The 24,359-nt window shown below is 42.1% G+C and overlaps 1 protein-coding gene across 3 annotated transcripts; it reads right to left on the bottom strand.

Annotated features, from left to right (window-relative positions):
* Nucleotides 1-1,661: 1,661 nt before the first annotated feature.
* Nucleotides 1,662-21,981, bottom strand: ints1 (integrator complex subunit 1). 3 transcript variants are annotated; one of them, XM_044050861.1, is made up of 48 exons: nt 21,866-21,981; nt 21,420-21,479; nt 20,517-20,807; nt 20,216-20,412; nt 19,953-20,090; nt 19,712-19,871; nt 19,522-19,627; nt 19,038-19,224; nt 18,679-18,824; nt 18,449-18,590; nt 18,173-18,349; nt 17,766-17,874; nt 17,546-17,666; nt 17,239-17,316; nt 16,992-17,149; nt 16,728-16,824; nt 16,552-16,643; nt 16,318-16,378; nt 16,039-16,236; nt 15,745-15,874; nt 15,073-15,252; nt 14,787-14,936; nt 14,522-14,701; nt 14,325-14,429; nt 14,052-14,219; nt 13,707-13,818; nt 13,456-13,614; nt 13,075-13,221; nt 12,858-12,956; nt 12,328-12,452; nt 11,962-12,216; nt 11,711-11,870; nt 11,489-11,620; nt 10,825-10,993; nt 9,486-9,609; nt 9,261-9,376; nt 9,087-9,174; nt 8,734-8,987; nt 6,749-6,878; nt 5,698-5,831; nt 5,409-5,601; nt 5,158-5,282; nt 4,917-5,026; nt 4,156-4,269; nt 3,986-4,056; nt 3,805-3,896; nt 3,556-3,665; nt 1,662-2,497 (listed from the first exon to the last, which is right to left on the bottom strand). In XM_044050861.1, the coding sequence occupies exons 2-48, from the start codon at nt 21,472-21,474 to the stop codon at nt 2,382-2,384; spliced, it is 6,561 nt and encodes a 2,186-aa protein (XP_043906796.1). In that variant the 5' UTR covers nt 21,475-21,479; nt 21,866-21,981; the 3' UTR covers nt 1,662-2,381. The 3 variants fall into 3 exon arrangements, with proteins under 3 accessions (XP_043906796.1, XP_043906795.1, XP_043906794.1); XM_044050860.1 differs by adding an exon at nt 21,674-21,700 and having other exon boundaries at nt 11,962-12,452; XM_044050859.1 differs by having other exon boundaries at nt 11,962-12,452.
* Nucleotides 21,982-24,359: the final 2,378 nt, after the last annotated feature.

Raw genomic sequence — 24,359 nt, forward strand, 5'->3', positions numbered from 1 at the left:
TTTTCATTGAAACATGTTCATTAGATCAATTAAAAAAAAAGAAAAGAAAAGAGATGCATGTAATTTTGTAACACAAACGTTTGATCTAGCCATCCTTAATGAATTCATTTAAAGTTTTTCTAAGGATGCATCATATTATAGGCAGGATATCTGCCGTAAAACAACTGTAAGTTGGCTTTAAAATGTAGGATCAGACACCAGCAAACACACCATGAATAAAACAGTTGGCTGAACTGTGTTATCTCCTTGACTTCTATGCTGGCGCCCTCTACAGCTATTATTTGCTCATATTTACTTATTTTGCACAATTAAGAGCATTTATTATAGCAGCCTGTGTATGAATGTCAATAACTAAAATGTTATGTTAGTTCCATTACAGAGGAGACTAAATAACATCTTCAGTATACAGTACTTTGCTATTCACACCCACCCTGATTTTTTCCACATTTTTTAGGGTTTTATTAAAGAGACCTATGCAAAATAGTGCATAAGTTAGAAATAATTAATGGGTTTCAAAATGTACAAATATAAATCTCAACAGTGTGTAAGTATTCACCGCCCCTTTTATTGTGAAAAGCCCTAAGAAAAATACAGTGCAACCAAATGCAACCTTAAGAAGTTCCACATTTTGCAAGGCCCAAACACTGCGAATATATCAGTATATGGGATATCAGCAAAAAGTCCATTATAGTGCATCTCAAATTTTAGTAAAAAGTTTTTTAAAGTAAAAAAGGAATAATAGTATATAGGAATGTGGAGGATAAAGCGGTAGAAAATGGATGGATATAGGTGTTAGCCTTTTGAGGCATTATGATGGTTTAAATGGTAAATTAATAGGTTTTTTTAACCATATTTCTTCGCAATGTTTGTTCAAATCTTCTACTTGACTATTGTTGCATTAAAAGAAAGTAGCATTTCTGACCTCCGACCTACTGCATTTATTACATGAAAGAAAAAGCTGCACTCATGTCGTCTGAGTCAACACTGAGTCTCGTTCTGATGGACAGGTTGCAGTGACCCACCAGTGTGGACACGTCTGTCTCACCCTCACTGACGATCCACAAACACACCACGGCTTCTCCTCCGTGTCCCCCTATGTAACCAAACACCAGCAGAAAGAGGCTGCACCTAAGCCCACATCCCCGCGTCTTCAAAGCAGCCTTTGGTCCACGTTGATTGAACAATTAGCGCCATGGATAATTTACCATCAATGGGCAAGTCCACTTTCCTAGTTTACCGGCATGCCTACATATTGTCTGACAAAACCCTTTGACTTCCATCAAGAGGGTTTTAAGATGAAGTCAGCAGCACAGGGCAAAACAACTCACACTTTCATGGCAAAATGGTTTCCATCACAGCGTGTGCATCGCGCCTTTAATTTGTCTGTTACACCTGAGTGAAGAGCGAGCGCGACCGACGACAGCCGCTTCCAGTGTCATCAGGATCCAAGAAATACCGCAACGTCAAACTTTCCACACTTCCAATCTTGTTCGAGGTGCAAAAACGTCGCTTTGAAAGGTCATAATTGGTTCTTGTGCAAATTAGTTTTCCAACTGAAGAGTGGTAAAAACGTTGTAAACTGCAGCGATTGCACTGCTGTAATTTGCCACAGACTTTCCCCTTCCTGTCAGTTAAAAACTGAGTGAAACGTGAAAAATAACTCATTTTTCAAACATTATTTTATTCAGTTCAGACCAGAGTGGCTCACAGCTCGTGTTCCAGTAACAGATAAAGCAATGTGACATTATTTCTTGTTGTGTTGTGACTCAAAATTTAGAAAATTGCTCACAAAAATGCATGTGAATCAAAGATGAATATTGTTTTTATGGATGGAAAAGATTTCAAATTATGACATATAATAACAAACAAATCTCCCTGTAAATCAACTGAAATGCTGGGTTTAATATTTGTAATATAATCAATTTTTTATTACATTACAATTATTCAAACAAACCGCTCTGTAAATCACGCAGAGAAAACCGATAACACGGTTTCAGTTTTTCCATTACCGTTGAAAAGTATTGTTACATTATCAGTTAAAAACAATTTCCACCCTTTAATGAGTGATTACTGCACTAATTGTGATTTTATAATGTGAATAGTAATTTCACAGTTTTTCATTATTACATTTTCCAACTCGTTTAAGGGGAGATTTAATACTCGTCTTTGAAGTGAGTTAATTATGACACTACTGGTGGCTCCAGTTCACTTTAGTCTGAAGTGCCGACAAAAAGAGCCGCATATTTCTATAATCTGCTGTATTCAAATAAGAGCAATGTTTTCACGAAAAGGCAACATTAAAAAAAATAAAATAAAATAATAATAATATCTATCCTGGGAATGCAGAGAATGAATGACACTTTTATTCATCAGTAAACGTGTTATGTTGTCGCTTCCATGTGAAGAACCTTCATAGACTCTGCGATCATTGTACTGGTGTCAATTTGTCCGTAGATACCGACCAAAAATGCTTTGTGGAGCAAGATGTCTGCGTGTTCTGGAGGGAGGAGAAGAAGAAGAAGAAGAAAAGGAGGAGGAAGAGGAAAAAAAAAAGTAATTTATAGAACGCGGTGAACGTACGCTCTGAAATAAAAACCTAAAAGACTTAATTAATAGCAAAAACTGAGAAAAGGTAGAGGTAAAAGACTACATTATTAGGGTCAGTGGCTAGTTAACAATTAGTTAATAACAGGGTTCCCACACTTTGGTTGGCTGACATCAAATTTCAAGGACTTTTCAAGGTCATTTTCTTTGGTGAGCCAGAGATCTTCCCGGGCATCATGTTGTCATTTGCTCTCTCTCTTGCTTAACGTTACTCGCTCGTTGTTCTGCGTGGAATCTCACGTCAGCGGCGGAGACAGACGGTGGACAGTGTCCACGACACCGCTAGTAACTACGATACGGAACAGTGGGTGGCACAAAATTCAAGCACTTTCAATGACCCATGTCTATTTAGGGCAATTTTGTCAAAGGGCCTTGACATGTTTTTTTTCTAATTCACAAACTTTCAAGGACCCTGGGAACTCAGTAATAAGCGTGAGGCAATGATGTGAGCAGATAATCCCTTTCCCATTGACTTTCAGGGTATATTGACTTTAACCTTGTTGCATATCGTATATAGGGGTCAGTGTTTGTATGTATGCGTATGTTTAGAGTTTTTACAGCATGTCAGTGAGGGAAATAAATGGCTGCCCTGTGGCAAACTCTCTGACTATCATGTAGCTGACATGATTATTGTGGTTGGCAAGCTCGCCCCAATCACACGCTGTGCTCATACACTTGAGGATTGTGGGTAGTGTCGTACTTCTCCTTGACATCGGGAATAAAAATGAGCTTTTCCTACAGCACGGATGCGATCGTGTGAACGTGTGACTCCTACAACATTTTAACCGCTTGTGTTGGGTGAACATTAAGTAGTTACAACATTATAAGTATGCATTGCAATTGCGTTTATGTTTTCATTTTCTATGTCTTTGTCATGCGACGACTGTATACCCAAGATATAGAGTCACCGCCAAAAAAAGGATGTGGCTGACCTCCTTCTGTCGTCCTTACCTTGACAGAGAAGTACGTATTCTGGAAGGTTCCTGAGAGCAGTCTGCACCACGTCAAAGTTGCCGCTGCCCATGCAGTACATGAATGTTGGCAGGAAGTCCGTTGCCAGGCTGCGGCGCAGAAAACAATGGATGCGAGTGAGAACAGCGCGACGACAGACGATGATGGATAAGACGGATATGAATATCGCGCGTCACATGATTGAAACTTCTGGATTCGCCTCAGGTGTTTGATGTTGTAAAAACTCACCAGGGGTTGTTCTGCATGCAGCGCAGGGCCAGGCTGAAGGCCATGTTTCGACACAGCTCCTCGGGGGAAACCATGAGTCTCTGGAGATCGTTCTGCAAACAAGAGACGTGAGGCGATGACGGACGTGTTACACACACACACACCGACATATGCAACACTTTCACAGTTCTTTATGACTCACAATGAAGTACTGGATGATCTCTGGGCTCCTCCTGGACTTATCATCCACCTCTGTCAACACTTCCAACACATCTACATCAGAGTAAAGGAAAAAAGCGAACAAACCGTCACATTACTCATTTTGAAACGGGATTAAAACGGGTGACGTTGCTGCAGCGGTACGTTACTCACCCTCGACGGCTTCTCCTCGCGACATCTTTTTCAGATACATGGTCATGTCGGCCGTGCTGAGCGAAACCGAGGCAGATATGCTGACAAGGGGCAGGGAACCAGTGGACATGTCATCTAGTAAAGAGAGACAAATAAACAACTGTTTTCCAGATGTATGGCTCCACTAAGATAAATGAGGGCTCCAGAGGTTTCCTCAGGTTTAAATAAAGTAAATTGATGACTGAACCCATATCGAGTGAGACAGATGTGAATGAATATCAACTATAACGAGCTCTTTCAGAAAAAAAAAACTTGTTTTACACCAGCAGACACTGAATTAATGTTATTTTCAAGGATGAGACTCATTAAAATTTAGTCCTGTGAAGTCACCTCGTGGAGAACATAATCCTGCAAATGCCACATTAGCTCTTAATCCAAAGGTGGGAACGGTAGCTATCACAATGTTTGCCACAGCCAGGCAGAGCCAAGTGTGCTGCGATAAATTCTGTCCTGACTGTTTGTCGCCTCAGCTAACAGTTCCACCACGGTCTTCCTCTTTGGAGCTTTATTTTTATGCATTACACAGAGACATGACCTAAAAAAAAAACCAACCTAAATTTAAAGTGCGACTGAAGAGCAGTACATTAAAAACGTATGTAATAAAAACCTACCTAGATATGTTTTTTTAAAGGTCTAACATTGTGATCATTACATTCTACACTTTGTAAGACTCCTGCTCCATATGCTGGAAATAAGACGACACCAAAAAAAAAGGTGCCCACCATCTCTTTCCTCTGCTGTGACCTCAGCAGAAGAACTTGTCACTGGCAAAGTGAGTCCAGCCAGGAGAGATTTCAGCTGCACCAGGTCTGGGTTCTCTGCACACAGACACCTAAAGAGAGAGAGGAATAAAAGATTAATCTCTAAAAAACAACAACAATACTGTCAGTAAAGTCATGCATTGACAGTTCATTGATGGAGTATTTGCCACACACAGATAATTCAGTGCTATAATATACTAACTGTAAGATGTCAGAGTGCTTCTGTAGGTAAGGAATGGCGGCAGCTGCGTCGTGCGTTATATACTTCTGTGTGAACTGCAGAAATTTGTTGATGAAGACCAACGGGGAACGAGTCCTCTGAAAGTTCTACAAAAGAAAACAAAACACAAGTCAACACTGTGAATCAAATCTGTTTTAAATCCACTCTGACGAAAGTGTCTCTGTGTGTGTGTGTGTGTGTGTGTGTGTGTGTGTGAGTGTGAGTCCGCCCACCTGAAGGACTTTCATGAAGGAGAGAAAGCAGTCTTGAAGCGCCCTCTGGTGGTCGCTGTGGAAAACGAGCGGCTGCAGCAGCTCCAGGATGGCGAGCATGTTGCTGAAGAAGGTCATGTGGTTCTGCTGCCGAAACTCGTGCATGTTGAGGTGAATGCGACTGTGCAGGAGGCCCGCGATCATAGGCAGGTGTCTGCGGAGCGTGACGGAAAGGTCAGAAAGGCTGCGGCAATGTTTTTTAAGGCCGCAGATCATTCACACGACTGTAGAGCGAACTGTGAAAAATCACCTGAGCAAAAGGACGGGATGCGACACCGCCATCTTTCTACAGGCAAGGTTGGCGTCCGACACGCGACTCTCGGCCGACTTTGAGTCTCCGATCTCAGCGAGCAGCGTGACCAGGCGATGCACCAGGATGTCCAGCTGAGGAATGAAATAATATTCAGCATGAAGCTCATGTTGCTGGAGTAGTACAGTAAAGACAAAATATTTATTTTTATGTGTGATTATTGTGGCAGTAAAAATGTGGGGCACATTTTTATTTGACAAAATGTGTTTGTACGAGGTGACATGGTGACTGTGAAGGGCATTGCAAATGGTTCATGTGATCATTTTAACACTGTAACCATTCAACGACATCTCATATAGATGGAGACCGTTTAATCAGTTGGTTTAAAATTAAAAAAAAAATCAAATTGGTATTCATCAGTCGGTCGATTATTGTAAGTACGTATTTATGTTCCAAGAAACACGAAAGCATGTCACTAAAACCTACAGTCATCCATTTTTTTGTTTTTATGACCTCTTGCATGTATTTAATAATTACTTTATACATTTATATGTTGTATATAATTGGAGAGGCAGACCATTAGTGTTGTACAATAACTGGTTACTTAAGTTAAGCATTTTTTTGTTTTATTTGTTATCATTAAAAAGTTATACTCCAAAAAGGAAACCCCATATTGGCCGACCTCTAATCTCAAACGCTTTGTACTGTACGCATGTCATTATTGTGCTTTGTTCTTCACCTATATTGTTTGTACCTATTGTTTTCTGGTGTAACTTTTGGTGTTTGGTTGAAAAACTAAAGGTTAAATAAAATAAATAATATACAGTTTACTGTGAAGTGTAAAGTGTTAATAAATCTGCATGTGTTGGTATGGAGCAGTTAAAAAAGGTGTTCTCCTTCAAATGAATCTAAATAAGAACAGATATTTTTTACTCATTTTTAGAGAGCCTCTGGCCAGGGTGGCATCTCTGGTATAATTCACCCACGATTGCGTCATGAGTGGAAAATCCCCTTAGATTAAGTTGGTATTTGATGTGCAGGAGATCATCACCTTGCAGCTGCTGCCGTCCGCAGCTCCTCCGCTGCTGAAGGTGCCCTCAGGCAGAGTAACGTGCTGGATGACCTCGGGAAAGTGCAGGTAGATCTGCAGCAGCAAGTTCTGGCACCGCTTACTCATCGCCCTGAAAGATAAAATAAAAAAAAATAAATAAAAAAAGGTAAGTATACCGAAGGTTAAGGTTTAGGGAAAAGGCTTTGAGGGGGGAAAAAGTTCAGCTGTCCACAGTAAAGCCTAAAAGCTTAGTAACTAAATAATAAAGACTGTAATCCCTGGTGTTACTGGGTTGTGTAGCTTGGAGCTATTTAATTGACAGTGACTGGTTGACCAATTCTGGTGCAGCCACAAACAGTTTTGCGACAGCTTTTCAGCTCAAGTGAGCTATACTCTGCAGTGCTCCAAGTGACATCACAGATGTGATTAAGTGGAGCTAAAGTCATTTGGCCAAAAAAAAAAAAAAGATTAGAAACAAACTAATTTTTCACGTCAGTCCATTTTGAATTACATGGGATAAAATATTTGGTAATTAAATTAAGTTTTTGTTCTTGACTGAAAGTTGAGGAAACCACTTTTTTCTCTGGGTTCTCCGGTTTCCTCCCACATGTCCATATACATGCGGCGGTTAATTGGACACTGTAAATTGCCTCATCTCTCTATACGTTTGCCCAGCAATAGACTGTAGAGGTGTGTAGGAACAAAGTGTTATTGTTTTCCCAAGATAAACCACTTTACTAATGTATAAATCCGCATGACACAAAATTTAAGGCTCATTAAAACAAATGCAGAGACATGAATTACATTGTAATCCTGAGGTATTTGCCTTCAGGTCACTGTAGAGAATTCACACAATCCTTATGGCAAAGAGGAAAGGAATTGGTCTTGTGACTGAAGGGTCACTGGCTCCAATCCTCTGATAGGTCAAGGGCAGATGTGCCTATGAGCAAAGCATCCAATCCCCATTGCTCCCCGGGGGCAGATAAGTGCTGCCCACTGCTCCTGTGCCTGGTTTGTGTGTGTTCACCACTGGTGTGTAAAAAAGGATGGGTTAAATGCAGAGGGCAAATTCACTATCACTAATTGGTGTGTGTGCGTGTGTGCGTGTGTGTGTGTTAACTAATTCCAATTCTTCCTGGCTAAGGCCCATGTCAGGCTAAGATGACGCATCTTTATATTAGAAGTTCATTACAACTATGGCGTTAAGCAAACCACAGCGACCTTGACCAAGACCAAAGCGTCTGCTCCTCGTTCAGTAGCCGACGTGTAATTGGAATAAACACCAGCTTATCTGCCAGAAGAATGCTTAACATACAGTCGAGTGTTTATTCAACACAAGGCCAGAACCCTTTATTTGCAGCGTGTTTTTATCCCACCACATTTTCACAAGCAGCCATTTTACCCGACAGCTTAGCTGTACTTAAAATGCTGTAATTCGGAAGCTAATTTTGCCCGACCTTGGCCAAAGTTTCCTCATTAAAGTGGTTTAATAACCAGAGACATATTCATGAGAGGAGGGTTTTGCCTCCACAAAGAGTTGCACCCTGATCTCTGACAGCAAAGTCGGAGCAGGAATTCACAACACAGGCAAGTTGAGAGCTTCCGAGCCTTAATCCTCTTGGCTTCATTATAACACACTGAGCTTTTAAAGAGATCACAGTATAGACGACTTCTGCTGGTTTTAATTTCACACCAATAGACCTAATTATCGCATTTTCCCTGGTCCACGGCATTGTGGCTGACACAGGAAAGTTCATCTGCACTGAGAAGGAAAACCTACTGCGAATCTCGCCCAACTTTATCAGCACGAAATAAAAAAGACTTTCACCGATGGAGGCTAATTAGGAGTAACAATACAATGTGCTGAAATGGACGAGGTGAGCACATTAGCGAGCCTAAAACTGTGATGAACACATGCATCGTTGATAACTGAGGATTGAGGGTCAGGGGAAAAAGTGTTGAATCCACAGAATACAACAGGTTACCTGTCCTCCCACTTCTTTGCGCAGCTGATGAGGTACTCCGACACTTTCTTGATGTTTTCGAGGTCACCGTTGCAGTAGGAGTGAAGGAGGGGCAGCCGAGACTGGATGAGGGAGCGCGAGGCCTGGTCCACGCTGCTTTTGTCGTCGCACTGTTGCGAGTCATGGCTGTTGAGGTCCGACTCGGACAGGATCAGGTCCACCAGGCTGATGAGCTCCTCCGAACTGAGTCGCAGCACAAACTTCTCCGTTTTCTTCTGCGCGGACGAAGCGGCGAACACAAGACATCATTGGACATCATCGTCAGCAGAAATTCACATTTCATGACCGACACGTGTTTGAAAATGTGATCTTACTTGAGGGATCTTCTGGTCACGTCCTTGCCAGATTCGTGGGATGTGGCTGCAGGCCCACAGGAAATCCAGGGCTGATGATGGGTCCAGTCTATAAAAAAAACATACAGCTATTTAAAAAAAATGTCTTAATATAGGATACAATATGTGGCTAAGAAACAGTAAATAAAGATGTACTTGTAGTCTCGCCGCTTGCCGAGAAGAGCGCTGATGCACTGCAGGAGGGTCGACCAGTTTGACTGATGTGTGAGCAAGGCCAGAAGATAGGGTCTGTAAGCAGGGGTGCCTCGAACCTTAAGTGGAGACACGGCATGTACTGTAAGGACGCATCACTGACACCGAGGAAACGCACATTTATCTTCAGTGTGGAGTATAATCTCTGCCTAGCGCGGCTTATCTCACCTTGTTGAGGGTGAACAGCAGTTTCTGCTGAAGGTCCGGACACACCGAAGTGACTTCTGGGTCCAGATGTTCCAGCCAATCGACGAGAAGCCCAGAGCTCAGTCCAGACTTTGTCACCTCACAGCTGCAGGGAAAGGTTAAAGCTGAACGGTTACTTACTACAGAGATGTGACTAAACGTCACAACACTCCGCTCCTGTAGCCTTAATCATGACCTCAGAGGGAAACCATGCACAATACAACTAAAAGTAAAATGGATGCTTTTAATGTTGCTCAGATACGACATGTTTCCGACGGTAGTGTCTCATGTCTCAGTTTTGGGATCAATAACGTTCAATAGAGTGAATCCATCCATACAATAATCCCTAAAATGTGCAGAAATGTCCTTGACCGTCTTGTTTTGTCCACCCACTGAAATGATTCAGTTTTAACAATTTCTTTGTTACATGGAGCAAAGAAACAAGGAAATATTCACATTTAAGGAGCTGGAAAATTTTAATTATCATGTTATCATTGCAGGTCTATTATCTATCTATCTATCCATCTATGTATTACATGAAGTGCTATCGCTCTATTGACACCAGGGTCGGGTGTCTTGGGCATATTATGCTGATGATTTTGCTGCAGGCCACAATCAGTACAAGAACCGGTGAGGATATGTTTTGAGCTGGTATATGTGTGCAACAGCTTTATGTAAGGTTGGCATTAAATTGCATCTTGAATGAGTCTCTTGTGACCACTAGATTGAATCTCACTTCCCTACACTATATGCAAATAATCACGACCGCCATTTGTGTATGTGAAGAGCGATTGATGATGCTTTTACCTGGTGTGAATTTAAAGATGTGAGAAACAAAGAGAGTGTGAATAAATATAATATTATATATATATTATATTATAAGGTAGCAGTTGCTATTTGTGGGTGCTTTGACATGTGCTTGAGTTGAACTCTCATGGACGGAGATCAGTATATAAGGAAAATAAAATGACGGAAAATATAAAAGTAAAAAAGACAATGCACTCTAATCTCCACACTTCAATCTAGACACACACACGTGACAATGTACGAGCGACCTCGATGCACCTGCCTCTCTGGCAGTGTAGCTGTGAGCCAAACATAGAGACGAATCTCGGGTATTCCGAGATTTTCACACCAGTGCGATTCTCGAAAAAGCCCGAAAAAACCAATTAAACGTCCCCGAACCAAATCCAACAGCAGTTTACAAGGAGCCGGGTCACAGACAGTAGGAGCAGCTGCTGTTTGTCAACTGCTCCTGTGACTGTCAGATATTTGTGTTTCTTGCATGACTTGAGAGGAAAATACAAATTGCCGTGCTCACTTGTTGGAATCCACTTCCTTCTTCACAGCTCGCTCCTCACTTTCCTGGAGCAGCAAGGAAATCACCATAGCAACAGGGCCGGCTGTCCCGTTCTGTGTACCCACAGTCATCAGCAGAGACAGTAGCTCCTCCAAATATGGTGACTTCACTTCCATCAGCCCATGTAACACTGGAAAATAATAACAACACTCATAAAAACTGCAGTCTTAGTAACAGATCATGGATCTGCTTGATCCTTCTTTAGTGCTTTCAATTAGTTTTTCTGTAAAACCCATTAAATTTACCTGTTCCTTAAAAGCAGCCAAATGTATTACAACAAAATGTTATATAAAGTGAACTATACTGACATACATATATATATTATATATATGTATATATATAAGTTTTAGTTTCTGAGGTTTCCGAGAGCAAAAGTGCATTTGTAATAATTGGCCCATTAATAAATAAGAACCGCCCACTGCCGATTATCTAGGTATAACAATATACATGTGCACACTTGCAGTCAGTGCAATCAATGCCACATTTCAATGCTAGTCAACTCAACAAAAAAACTAAATAATTGCTATTTTTACCTGATAAGTGATGACAACAAAGAGAAATGTCTGATCGGCCAGTTTAAACACATTTTTTGTGCACATTTCTGTCAATATAATTCCACAAATACCTTTGCCAATGAGCTCTGCTTCTGCGTTACACCTGTCCCCAGCTTTCAGCATCGCAATGATGGCTCTCAGCGGCACCTCAGTGTCTCCGCGATACGCCAGGGCCTCAGCCAGGTGGAGGAAACCTGTCCGCACTGCAGGACAAAGACTCGTCATCACTCTCTGTAAACATGAGTCGGATGAATCGGCATCTAAAAAGGACGAAAATCTGAGGTGCTGCTCACCGTCCGCGTGCCTGTGATTGTGGGAACTCTGCCCAGCGAAGGACCTGAGCAAAGTCTTCAGAGGCCCCGCCTCCACAGTCGGATTGTCTAACCAGATTAACATCTCAACTGTGACCTTGAGGAACAGCGAGGAGAAAGAAATGTCCTGGGACACGAGGCGCTGGGAAGGAAAAAGAAACATTGAGCAAGAGAAAACAGAAAAAAAACACGTTACATTCAGTGTTGTGATGAATCAGCACATTGAGCCTTACCTGATAGAGGTGAAGCTGGCGCATGAGAGGACAGGAGAGGGCATGGCTGCGGTGCATTGACATGACAATTGGTCCTGCGTGGGCAGATGTGAGCAGGGCAGCGATGGCCTGAAGGAGGCGAAATGCCAAACTGCACTGCTGGACTTGGCCCTGTTTGGCCCGCATCAGCTCTTTGGCCAGGGCTTGCTGCAGGGCCAGAGAGAGCTGGCTGGGGGGCGGACCAGGCCAGCGAGGGTCCACCTTCAAGGGGAATATCTGTCGAAGTAAAAGAAACAGAAATATTAACATTAATCTGACCTGGTTACAGTAAAAGTAGCAATTTACTGCACAGACACGGGAAACAGTGAGAGCAGAGACAATCTCCACCTGAAGCAACATTCCAGTCAGATCATCTTCAGGTCCGACCACAGGAAGCTGAGAGGCAGCTCTCATTTTCACAGAGCTGTGGGGCGTTTCCACGGTAACCTTGACCTTACTTGTATCAGCGGAGTCTGTTTCAGGGTGAATAAAAATATTGAGAAGCAATATAGACACTTAACATTCAACAAAAGCAATAAAAAAAAGAATTTCCGAGTTTTATTATTGTGATTTTTTTTCTAAACTGTGGTTCTTTTTACCCTGAGCGAGAGCATTTATAAAGAAACAAGGAAGAAAGATCGACATAAAGAGATTCTGTCATTAATTTTAAACTATAAACTGCACTTTTACTTTACCATGGCTTAAAATTCAATGAAAATGTCACTGATAACATTATCAACGGTCACCCTTCAGCTTGACTGGAGCTGCACTAATATAGTTAGAAATCAATGAGTGTTTAACTGAGGCAATTATTTTTTATTATCTATTTTTAGTTGGCATTGCACAGAAATAACTATTTGGAAGATTAACTCGCTGACCTCTCTCACTTGGAAGAGAGGAGCTCAGTAATGAATGGAAAGTGTGCCCCCCGGTGGCCCCTCGCTCGTGCTGCACCTCCACCAGGTGCGCCATGTAGTCTGTAGCAAAGGAAATTAAAGAAAAAAAATAAATATATTAGATCAATCATACAAACTTTCCAACAAACCTCTGAATTATTTTATGAGCAGAACAACTGCGGGAGACTCTTTATCTTACGCTTATCCATGATGTTCTGCTCGAGTGACTGTGGATCATGGGAAACGGCCTGGTCCAGGTATTGCAGCAGTTTACTCATGCTGGACACAGGGATGCCAAAGGACTGAACAAACAGCAGCAGCTGCTGAGGCTCCAAGTCTTGCAAAGCTGAGGGACACATGTGCAATCATCCATTACAAGTAGGAAATGCAAACAGTACAGTTTTGGTACTAAATGAATCGGCAACCATTTTGATAATCAATGAATTGGTTTGAGAAGTACAAATCAACATTTTCTGACACACTCTGACAAAAGGATTACTCTGTTCATCGAAAACATAATCGAAACAGACAAATCCGTTCTGAAAACAAGCGTTGTTTTGTGAGCTATGAGACGACGTACCTGCGTCAACCAGTCGGGAAACCTCTGACCGGATCATTCTGAGTTTCAACCAGTCAGGCAAGAGAAGTGCCTCCTCTGACGTGTCGACCAAGAAGGCAGTGGGAAGAGGTTTCTTATCAGGAAACCAAATGTCCAAAAGATGAAAGAAGTCACTCTCTCCTGTACATATTAAAAAGAAAACACACACACATTAGTAAACTTGTTCTTTATCAATGCAAATGTCACATCCTGTAAGCACACACAAAGACGACCTTTGGGCGGCCCTAGAGTCAGCAGGATAACCATGGCATGGACGACAAGGATGTGCATCGTTGCTGTCTCTCCTGTAGTCCACCGCAAAAACACCTGGTCCTGAGATTCAGACTAAAAATACAAAAGTAAAAGTATGTCAAGTAAAGGTTAGGTGAATTCCCACTCTGATTTGATATTCCCACCAGCACACACAAAATCTTTCCGTGCTTTAATTGATCCCATTTATGCTGAAGATCACACGTTAATTATACAAAATAAAAGACCCGTTAAACCAACATTCATTGTGGGGAAATATGGCGTCTAGGCCCAGATACATTTCCATATTAAAGAGGAAAACTGCTCACCCAGCTGTAAAGATCCTCGCCCTCCTTGGTTTTCCTCATCCTCCTGATGTACGAAGAGAAGATGTTGAGGAAAGCAGAGAGCATGGCCTCAGACTCGGGCCTGGAGGAGTGTTTAGAGAAGAGGCTGTTCATGATGGTGGAGCGCTCCACGATCAGCCGGGCGACGTCCTGCAAAAGAGACCAGATTCACGACGGCAACGCTGGATGAGAACAACCAAAGAGGATACCGTTTCAAAAAAAATGGTGAAATCCAAGCAACTCGCTTGCAATTACCAGAGCAAGGTCATTATGAGAAGCCTGCTCCTCCACTGGTGCATGCTGGGAAAGGTAGATGAGATAGGCACTAATTGTCTGTGGATCTGTCTCCATATGGATGGCCTGTGAGGGAGCAGAAATGCACGTTTTGAACACCAACTCATTAAACCACCTTTGTTTCCAGACAAGGACAGTTCACTGACACGGACACTGACCTGCTGCAGAGCAGTGGACGTCATTCCGCGGACACTGTCAAACAACGGCAGCTTTGGAAGGTCTTGCAGCAGCCACTGGTATCCGGGCAGAAGCTCAGCATCCATTGAATCTTCGTCCATGGGCTGATCCCGCTCGTCTCCGTCCTTCAAACCTCCCTCACCGAGCACCAGCGACAAACCCTGGACACAAATCCGTGTCTTGTTTAGTGGAATCCTGAGCACATGCTACTGGAGATTATATGACCTTTTGTGCTACATTCAATACCTTCATGGCTAGGACTCTCGAGGCCACCTGAGAGGAGCTAAGGCGACGCAGGAAATAATCCAGCACCTCACATGTCGTCTGTTCGTCTGCCTTAGGACCCAACAAAAGATCCTGGAGTCTTCCAAGCAGCTGCCTTTGCTTTTGTTGTCTCTAAAATGTGAGATTATGATTCAGTCAAGAGTCACTAAGTACCGCTTTGCATTCAGATACAAATACGTTTAACGATACGTGTTATAAATGCAGCATATTGGACACCAACAACAAACGTTTCACACGATCAACATACTTGTCTCTTTTTGGCTCTCTGCTCCTTGCTCTCCGCTTCATCATCGTCCTCTATTGACTGACTCTCATCGGCGGCATCGTGCAGGAGGAATTCACACAGGCACTGCACTGGGAGCACATCCAAGGACCCCTCACTGGACTGAACCAAGTCAGCCAGCCATGGCATGGACTGAGAGGAAGCCTGTGAAGGAGTGAAAATGCACTTTACGACTCGATTGTGTTAGCTCTTCTTACATCAGTTCATCTGTCTTTATCTAATGCTACACAGTGTGACTTGTGTTGAAGAGGCGCCTTCTGCTGCCACATGTGGTTAGTATTCCAAATGTTCTCATGTACAGTTAAAACGAAGCCTTTTAATCACACTGCTGACACAATATTTGAAATTATTGATCGTTCAAAAGTTTGCTTAATGATTCAGACTTGAAACCTGTTCTGATTTATAGTACAGGATTACACTTGAACATGCTGTGCCTGACCTGTACCGACTATCATTAACTAATACACAGCTCTCATGGGTGTTCGAACTGTGTCCACTCACCAAGGTTACACAGTGCAAAACCAGGTGTTAGAGATCTCTCTGTTATCTCTCATTGTAACACTAAAGTGATTTGATGAACCTGTCTCTGATTTCTCCATCTTTTTCCTTTTACCCGTTGATGGCTGTCGGTGTTACCTGTCTCTGGATGATGTTGAGGAGGAAGTCCGGGTTACGGCTGCGGCAGAGGAGGTGCCCCAGACGCAGAGACTGGTTGAGACTCTTTATCTGCTCCTGCACCGGTGGTGGAGGCCGACGAGGAGGACCCCTAAACGCAAACAATGATGTAACTGTATATTTATCTAAATTAATAAAAGGATTAATTAACCAACAGAAATGGGACTATGGTATACAGTTAAGGGTTAAGCAGTACAGTCCTGTGAGCTTCTGTGAAACACTAACTGTGAAATAGTTTCTCATGATTCGTCTTACTGTGGATCCAGACTCGTGAGCTGAGACAGCAGCAAACTGTTGCTCTCTGTGATGGTCTGTTTGGTCGAAGCTGCTGCCAGGTGGCTCTCAAAGGCCAGGATCTCTTGTTTCTCCCTCTGGGAAATCTGCAGCTCCCTGTTGATCATCTCGGTCTTTGTGTCCTCGTCGGCAACGGTGCAGGGAGGGTATGAGTAGTTACTGTAGACGGAGACGTCGGTTTCAAATTAAGCATTTAACAAATAAACATGGGACACAATCCCCTATGAATGATTTACTTACTTTGTCATGACCATCTCCATGAGCATTTTCAGCGTTGGATAGCCATCCCAGGCAGCCAAACCTCAAGGGGAAAAAATGGTCACAGAGTATATCAAAACACACATTTTCGCAATTTAAGCATTTCATAACCGAGGTGCAATTCGCAATCACAAATGACATAAATTATTGGAAAATCAAACAACAGCAACATATCAAAAAAACGGTTTTCAGTGTGAAAAATAAAATGAAATGTACCTATCCTCTGGGGATTAAACGCAGCCACAACAAGAATCAGCAGCCATGCCTTCCAGTAGAGAGTGGATATCGCCAAATTTGGTGGTTGGTACCTTAAAGTTAATCAAATGTCAGTGTACTCGACCTTTAACCGCAGCACTTTGTGAAGTGTTTTTTTTAACAGATATTCACTGTACCCTGCTGGCAGCTGAATGTTCTCTGGGTGATGGTATGTGCACAGATTCAGCACTGCGTCAATGAGCTGGATCCTCTCCACTCTCAGGACCTCCAGATCTACGTGAAAAGAAACCGTCAGTCAAACTGCCAGGGACTTTACAGGATGACTTTCACTGATTGCATCTGTGATTATTTTAAATTTGCTGCTCATTAAACTGAAGATTGTGTATAGAGTGGAGCACATATAGCGATGACTACAGTTGTACAGTTGAACCATCACATACCATCAGACTGAACTCCAGCCGCCCTCTTGACCAGGTGATCTGCCAGCTCCATGGCATCGGCCGGACCCAGCGGCAAATCCCGTGACAGCCCGATCACCAGAATACGCATCAGTGTGTCCTCCAAGAGAGGAACCTCAGAGCAGAGACGAAGGAAGAAACTGAGGAAAAAAAAACGAAGACACATCAGCTGGGTAGTATTAACATAATACTACAGATGCTCCATTTCTAAACATTAAGGTAGACTCACTTTCTGTCACTCTCTGGGGGCCAGTTGTCCCACTTGTAATACGTCTCCGGTTGCTCTGTGAAAAGCACTTTGTGGAGGCTGCAGACACAAGAATAATGTTTGTCATAAGAATGATAATAAAATCAAATTGAAATCACAATTTAGGCAGCAAATCTGAAGGTTCTCATCCTTGCCTAACGTAATATTTGATGGTATCTGATGTGGCAATGCTCCACTATGTTTTAAATCCATTTACACCAAGAAAATTGCAATATCTGTCATTAAAATTGACAATTCTGTATTTTTTTTATAAAGTGGAGATACTGACCAGTGAACATAATCTTTGGCACCAACTTTACTGATGGTGGGAACCACAGTGTGAAGCCACCACACAGCGTCTCTCTGTATGGAAGCAATTTGGTTCTGAAACGACCTCAGGCCCTCCAGATCTGAAAGAAACCAACCACACACACGTTTAATTAAAACCTTAACAATAACGAATATTGCTTTACAGTTAATAAATACGTCACTGAAACAAAGACACTCACTCTTCTTCTCGCCTTTGTCCCATGCAATGCCGGCTTCTTTGACCTGAGCGGTGATGCCCAGCATCATGGAGACGGTCAGTAAATCCGTCACTTGGATAACAAAACGCTCCTACGGGGAGGACAAACGTGGTTAAAGACCAAGCAAAGCAAAAGCAGAGATTCTCCTTTTCACACTTTAGGAATGTAGGAAAACTGTGGAGTAAAGGATTATGGAGCAAAGAAGGGAAACCGTTTCTCTCCAGGCTTCTGTTCAGGAGTTTAGCATGTGTAAAGATATGGCTCGATGATGCACCTGAGCCTTAATCTGCATAACTCCTCCTCAAACAGTGTAATGTTATAAATAAAGATACATGTGGGGTTAGAAAGTTAGAAGAGATCGCAGCTGAGTAGCTTTCTTGTGTTCCTACCTTGAACTCCATGTCCACATAACTGGGCTCCTTTCTTTCCTGCATTAAACCAAAGCAGAAGGACTGGAAGTTTATCTCGTGCTTGGTCTGTTTAATGATCTCCCTCAATAATGCTCGTGAGGCACGGAGGTAATCGTCCTTATTGGTGAGCAGGTCCTGGAACACCATCGCCAAGAACTGCAGACACGACGGGAGACGGGGACAATTATTTTGGGATAACAGAAACAGATGCAGATGACGACAAGATAAGAGCAAAACATCTGTTTCAAGTTTTACCTTGGGAGCCTGTTCTGGGCTGTGCTGCAGCACTGTGTGAAGGACTTGCATATTGTTGGGATTCCTGGCATTGGACAGCTCATTGAAGATCACCAGCTTCACCATCGTGGCCAAGTTGTCTTTATGCGCATTAAGGAGCTCCCTGGAAAAATCCCATCCCAAGCATCGGTTAGCGGGAGTCAGGCAAACATGGTGAAAAGATGCACGAGAGAAAAAATGAGACACTGCACCTGACACACAGCATGTAGTGGTTGAGGAGGACTTTGGGTTTGAGCCGAATCTTGATCAGGTTGGAGATAACCTCCATGTCATCTGCTCCGTGGGTGTTGCAGTTCATACACAAAGACATAAGGAGGTCTTGGGCCGGGCGAGTCAGCTGCACACAGGGGAAACACAAAGAAGAGGGTTCAAGCCTTTAGTGAAATGCTTTTTTACGAGATAAGACAGGAGAAGTACTTTTTAGTGCCACGAAGGAGAAATTTACAGTGTTACAGCAGCAAAGATAGTTGGTTTCATTTACAATAATAATGCCCCTGCATAAGCAAGTTATCATAAAAAGAGATAGTGTTTATATGAAAGCCTGGCATACCTTCGGGTTCTGGAGCCACATCTCCAGCCTCTGCACGGCCATGAGTCGTGCCTCTTTGTAGCCGCACGTTGCCGTGAGCAGCCGTAGCAGATTTCGCGACACGTTGTCCATCGGCTGCCTGCGATTCAGCTGATCCCTGAGGACGTCGAGCACGTAATCCTCCACGCTCTCTGCCAGCTCATCATACCTACAGACAAAAGGCAAAAACATTCAGCGACTCCTGGGACGTTTTTTGTGAATAAATTTAGTTGTGTTCATGAAATTTTAAAACCTAGGATGAACATTTCATAGCTGATTTGCATCCAGAGATATATCTACAAATGCAAGGAAGGAATGTCTGTCTGTTAATCATATAACTGTCCAACAGTTCATGCAGAGATATTGGTAAAAAATGAAAAACAGGCACACATTGCACAAGTACTGCACTAGTTGAGAATAAACAAGGCAGTTTTAAGCATCTACTGTATACGGGTAGTTTTCATACCTCGGCATCATCTGCCCCTCATCCTCAGGGCTGAGTTTCTCCTCCGCTATCAGCAGCTCAGTCTGGCTGTCATCCTCATCGGGAGTCGAAGGGTGAGGGCTGCTACCTAAAAGGTCCAAAAAAGCTCCATTATATTTTTAGCTCTTTTATCTCCCCGAAAATAAACATCCTTGTTGACAATGTACTGCACCTGCACTGAGATCTCCACCAGAGCGGGTGGTGTCAGCCTGCAGCAGCATACTCTTTGGCGGCATCTTTGTGCCAAAAGCAGTTTGGAGGTTGTCAACAAAAATCTTACAGTGAGAACTGTCCACCCAGATTCTTTCACCCAGAGAGTCCTCGATGTACACCTGCCGATGCATTTCAGAATGAAAGTTCATATAAATGCAATAAAAAAACAATATATTTTTCACTTCTAAGGGGATTTTTACTTTGACGAAGATCTCTGGCCAGTTCTCGTCCTCCTCGTAGGCCGCCATCAGAAGATTGCAGGCAAGAACGGACACCAGACTGTTGCCTTTGGCTTTAAAGTTGATGGACGCATCCCGACGCAGGAGGCTACACAGAGCCTGGTGATGAGAGCAAGTACAAAAGACTAAATAAAGGGGGTGACTCAATAATTTTAAAGCACTAAAAATATCAGTTTTAAATGAGCAACTGATTGCACACATAAGAATTAGTGCATGAGTCTCACCTCAATGATTCCTTCAGTTGCGAAAACATTGGGCTTGATTTTGGCCAGGAACATGAGACTGAGGTACAGCGTGATGTCAGGCTTGGCTCTGTTCATCTTGAGTTGCTTCACTGCTCCACACAGCAGTCCCTCAATGCGATCGTCATTTCCTTCAGACTCTGAAGCTTCGATCTCATCCAGCAGCACCACCGGTGACACTACATTTGAACAGGGGAGAAAAAATGTGTTTTAACCTGCCTGGTGAGTGAAGGGCTACAACCATTCCTGTGTAAACTTGAACACGTCTTCCATAAAAACAGACCTTCAATTGGCACCACTGATGGCTCCTTTATCGAGGGTGATATAGCCCTCTTGTCCACAGCTGCTACATCAGCAAGTCTTCCAAGGGCACTGACGGGAGGAGTGGTGGATAGTTTAGGACGTTTGGCGAGGCTGGACAGACTCGATGAGGAAGGCAGAGCGGAGGATGTCTCCCTCTTTCGGTCAGCTGGTAAACCTGTAGCTGCTGGTTTCAGGAGCACAGCCGGGGCTTTGGGCTCCCCTCCCTGGCTCTTTGATCCAAGGGCAATGAAATCCCCTGGAGGTGGGTGACCTGGAAGATAGCGACCATATCACAGCTGTGCAGACAGATGAAGTTGTACCAATGCAAAAGTCTATGTGTGGATAATGATGACTAAGTGACCAGAGAATACAGAGTGCACTGGTGGGTGAGGTGTTTACAGCCAGTTATTAATCTTTGGGCTCTGTGGTGGACAGCATCCAGCATCTGCAGAGCGTTGGCAGTAGTGTTCATGTAAACAATACCTCCATAATCAATATTTGGTAGGAAAATGGCAGCTACGGGCAAGCCGTTTCCTGGCATTGAAAGGAAGACGTGATTTGTTCATAAAGAAGAACCCTAGCTTTGGTTTCAACTTCTTTAAAAGGGTTTTCAATATGAAAATAAAGTCCTCATACTCCCCTTTTGTGCTTTAAAGATGGCACTTTAGCTGTACCCAATAGTAACATGGCAACTTTAAAATTAAAAATGTAAATCATGTAACTGTGTTTTATACTTACCTTGCTTTTCAGGGGAGACAACTAATACATTACTGCTGATAATAAACAATCCTTTTGACCAACTGTGTTATATTTGCAAACATGTTTAATAACACAGTTCATGACAAACAAACCAAATAAAATGAAGAGTCTGTTGTTAACATACCTGATGGTTTTGCAGCACTGGGGCGCCTCAAAGTTGGAGGTTTGGGGCGATTCATTTTGCCTAAAGCGCAAAAGCAAAAGCCGAATTTATTTCAAGTATTTTGTGTAAACACAAGTAAACCCAGAATAATGAACGGCCAACACACTTTTATAGCAGGTGATGTACCACCAAACATCGTTGAGCTAGTTACGATCAGTAACTTTCAATGAAATGATAGCACCTTACATTGGAATTTCACGCTAAAAGTAGCTTACATGTTGTGTTTAAGGTCTGTTGTAGGCCTGCAATGTTAAAAGATGTCGTTATTAATCGCTGTGACACATAACAATAAGACATATGAAGGCGGCTTTTAGCATGTATGGCTAGCCTCCATGTTTTGGGCAGTCTCAACAAGCCAACACGCCGCTACATAAACGATCTAGATGAACTTTTTAAAAATAGCTTACTTTTGTCATGGGTTTCATTAAACGGCTCGCTGTCTAAACGCAGCACTAGACATAAAATATAACGTTATTGCGTCTGAAAGCTAACGGAAACAGCCATTGATTAGCATCGTCTTCTTCTCTGCATTTATCAAAATCTACACACAGCGCCATCTATTGCAAAGGAGTTCAAGTCAACGGTTTTACTCGGAAGTATTTTATTTTGAAAAATTCTGTGCCGGCCTTGATATCACAGGCTTGGCAAACTCAAAAGCGTTCAAACTGGTAAGTAAGCTGTTTATCAAAGATAATCAGATGGTCACAGATCATAATTTGTCATTGTGTGAATTTAAACAATGAAAATGAATTGTTTTCTACACACAGGTGTACAGTTTTGCCGGAAAATACAGTCCGGAATCCCCAAACGCTGTGTATGTTGACCATTTCTCTGATAATAATTTCCGACAGTGAAAATACCGCCCTCTACAGTTCAAAGGTCTTAATCACAGTACCACGCTTTCATCCTTTCATTTCTTCAGCGTGGTATTATTCACGGAGGAGAACTGTAGAGTTACGAGTCACCGACAGTGCCCTCTGGTGTTCACAGTTGGTAACTACAGCTACTTTGTCAAGGTAGACACTACTACAGCACAGCGTATTTTCCGGTCAGAGTTTTCCACAATAAAATCCAGAGCGGCTGCATATTCAATATTATTGTATTTGAAAAAACAAAGAAAGATCAGTTTTAAAAAATAATTCTTAATAAGAAAACGAATATGTTACGTATACTTACTGCTGTAACATAAATAAAGTAGAATACCTTATAAATATGTTATAGAAAAGTATTTTATGAACTCATTAAAAGTTCATAAAATCAGTATGTGTATGTGAAATTTTACACAGTTAAACCATAAGTAAAATCTAATTTACTTAAAAAACAAAAACAAAAAAAGCTTTATGCTTTTAATTTACTTCGCATAACAACAATACTCCCAGTTAAGGGGACTTTCCAACCCAAAACCTGTGTGAATAAACAATTATTTACACAATCAATTCATAGAAAAATTTATTAAAAAGTGCAATAACACTGCTTTTAAAAGATGAAGAGCTTTCTTTATACAAATGTAACGTAATGTGACATGTACTGGACCAAACAACTGTGTCAAATTAATATAAATTGACCCACAAGGCTTCACATTTTACACATGAATAATGCAAGACTCCAAAATGTCCAGCAGATGTCGCTGTTCCGGTGTGTATAGAATTCTCCAGAACAATGACTCACTTTATGCTGTGATTGCTTCAATGTGATTCATTCAGCTTTCCCATCAGTGTCAGCAGATGTTTTGCTGTCGCTATAGTCACTGTAATTTCTCGATTAAACACTGTTAAGCTTCCCACTTATGTGTAACATTCTGTACAATACAGTAGCACTAAACCCCACTCTGTGATATGTGCACCTTCTATACTGCACTTACACACACACTAGAGCAGAGGGTCTCAAACTCATATGATGTGGAGGCCATTGCTGGTCAGGAGGGGGTCAGTAAAGTGGAAAGAAATAATAATAATCCAACTTTTTGGGACAAATCAACTGTCTAGTAAGGGTGGATGATATGTCAGGTCACGGTATTCCATAAAGATGTCGCAATAATGATATTGGTGACATGACATTTCACAGAATTTCAAAATAAAAGTGTTTGTTTAGCTGTGAAACAATATATAGATCACAATAATGATTTTTAGAAATAAAAAAACCACACAGCAATAACTAATCATAACTTGATATCATGTGGCGGGCCACAGGAAATCGATTGGGAACAGCATCTGGCCGAGGGGCCACGGGTTTGAGACCTCTGAACCTCTGAAGAGTATATACAAAATAAACTAAAAGTGGTTATGGTTCATTATTATGGTTCAATATTTCTTGCACATGAGCTTGAACACAAGGTGGCAGTGCAGTCTTTATTCATTCATGTTCAGGGTTTGGTATTTTCACTTAGATGACCAGAAAACAAGCTGAAATTGCAAAATTAAACATGAACATAAATGAATTCATGACAAAACAGGTTCTAGGTCTAAACACGGATAAAAAGAGTGAAACAGCAGCTGCAAAACGGTGCCGTCAGATCCAGACCAGAATGTAACAAGATGCAGATTGTTTCAGTATGAAGTCATCAAGAAAAAGAGAAAAGACGTGAATCTGAGACTCATGATGAGTCACACGAAAGCAAAGAGGATGAAAGTTATTCTGATAAATTACAGTGTGTGAATTTAAATCCCTGCAGCTGTTTTCGTTCTTTCACAACATCCAAGCCTTTTTGGAGACATTAATAACAATGCTTAATAACAATGATAATACTAACAGTTATAATAACAGTAATAATAACAACAATCAAAATAACAATAATTTACTTATTTATTTATTTAATTATCCTTTATTTAACCAGGAAGCTCCCACTGAGATACAAGAGCTCTTCTTCCAGGGAATCCTGGTCAAGACAGCAAGCACAAATAG

Source organism: Solea senegalensis, linkage group LG19 (assembly GCF_019176455.1).
Source record: "Solea senegalensis isolate Sse05_10M linkage group LG19, IFAPA_SoseM_1, whole genome shotgun sequence".
NCBI classification, from domain to species: domain Eukaryota; kingdom Metazoa; phylum Chordata; class Actinopteri; order Pleuronectiformes; family Soleidae; genus Solea; species Solea senegalensis.

Excerpts from the sequence above, each read along its gene's own strand:
- ints1 (XM_044050859.1), bottom strand. The coding sequence starts at position 21,474 with ATGAATCGCCCCAAACCTCCAACTTTGAGGCGCCCCAGTGCTGCAAAA. Across the intron at positions 16,237-16,317 it reads ATGGAGATGGTCATGACAAA|TAACTACTCATACCCTCCCT; the intron begins GTAAGTAAATCA and ends CTCCGTCTACAG. Across the intron at positions 9,377-9,485 it reads TGCTGTTCACCCTCAACAAG|GTTCGAGGCACCCCTGCTTA; the intron begins GTGAGATAAGCC and ends TCTCCACTTAAG.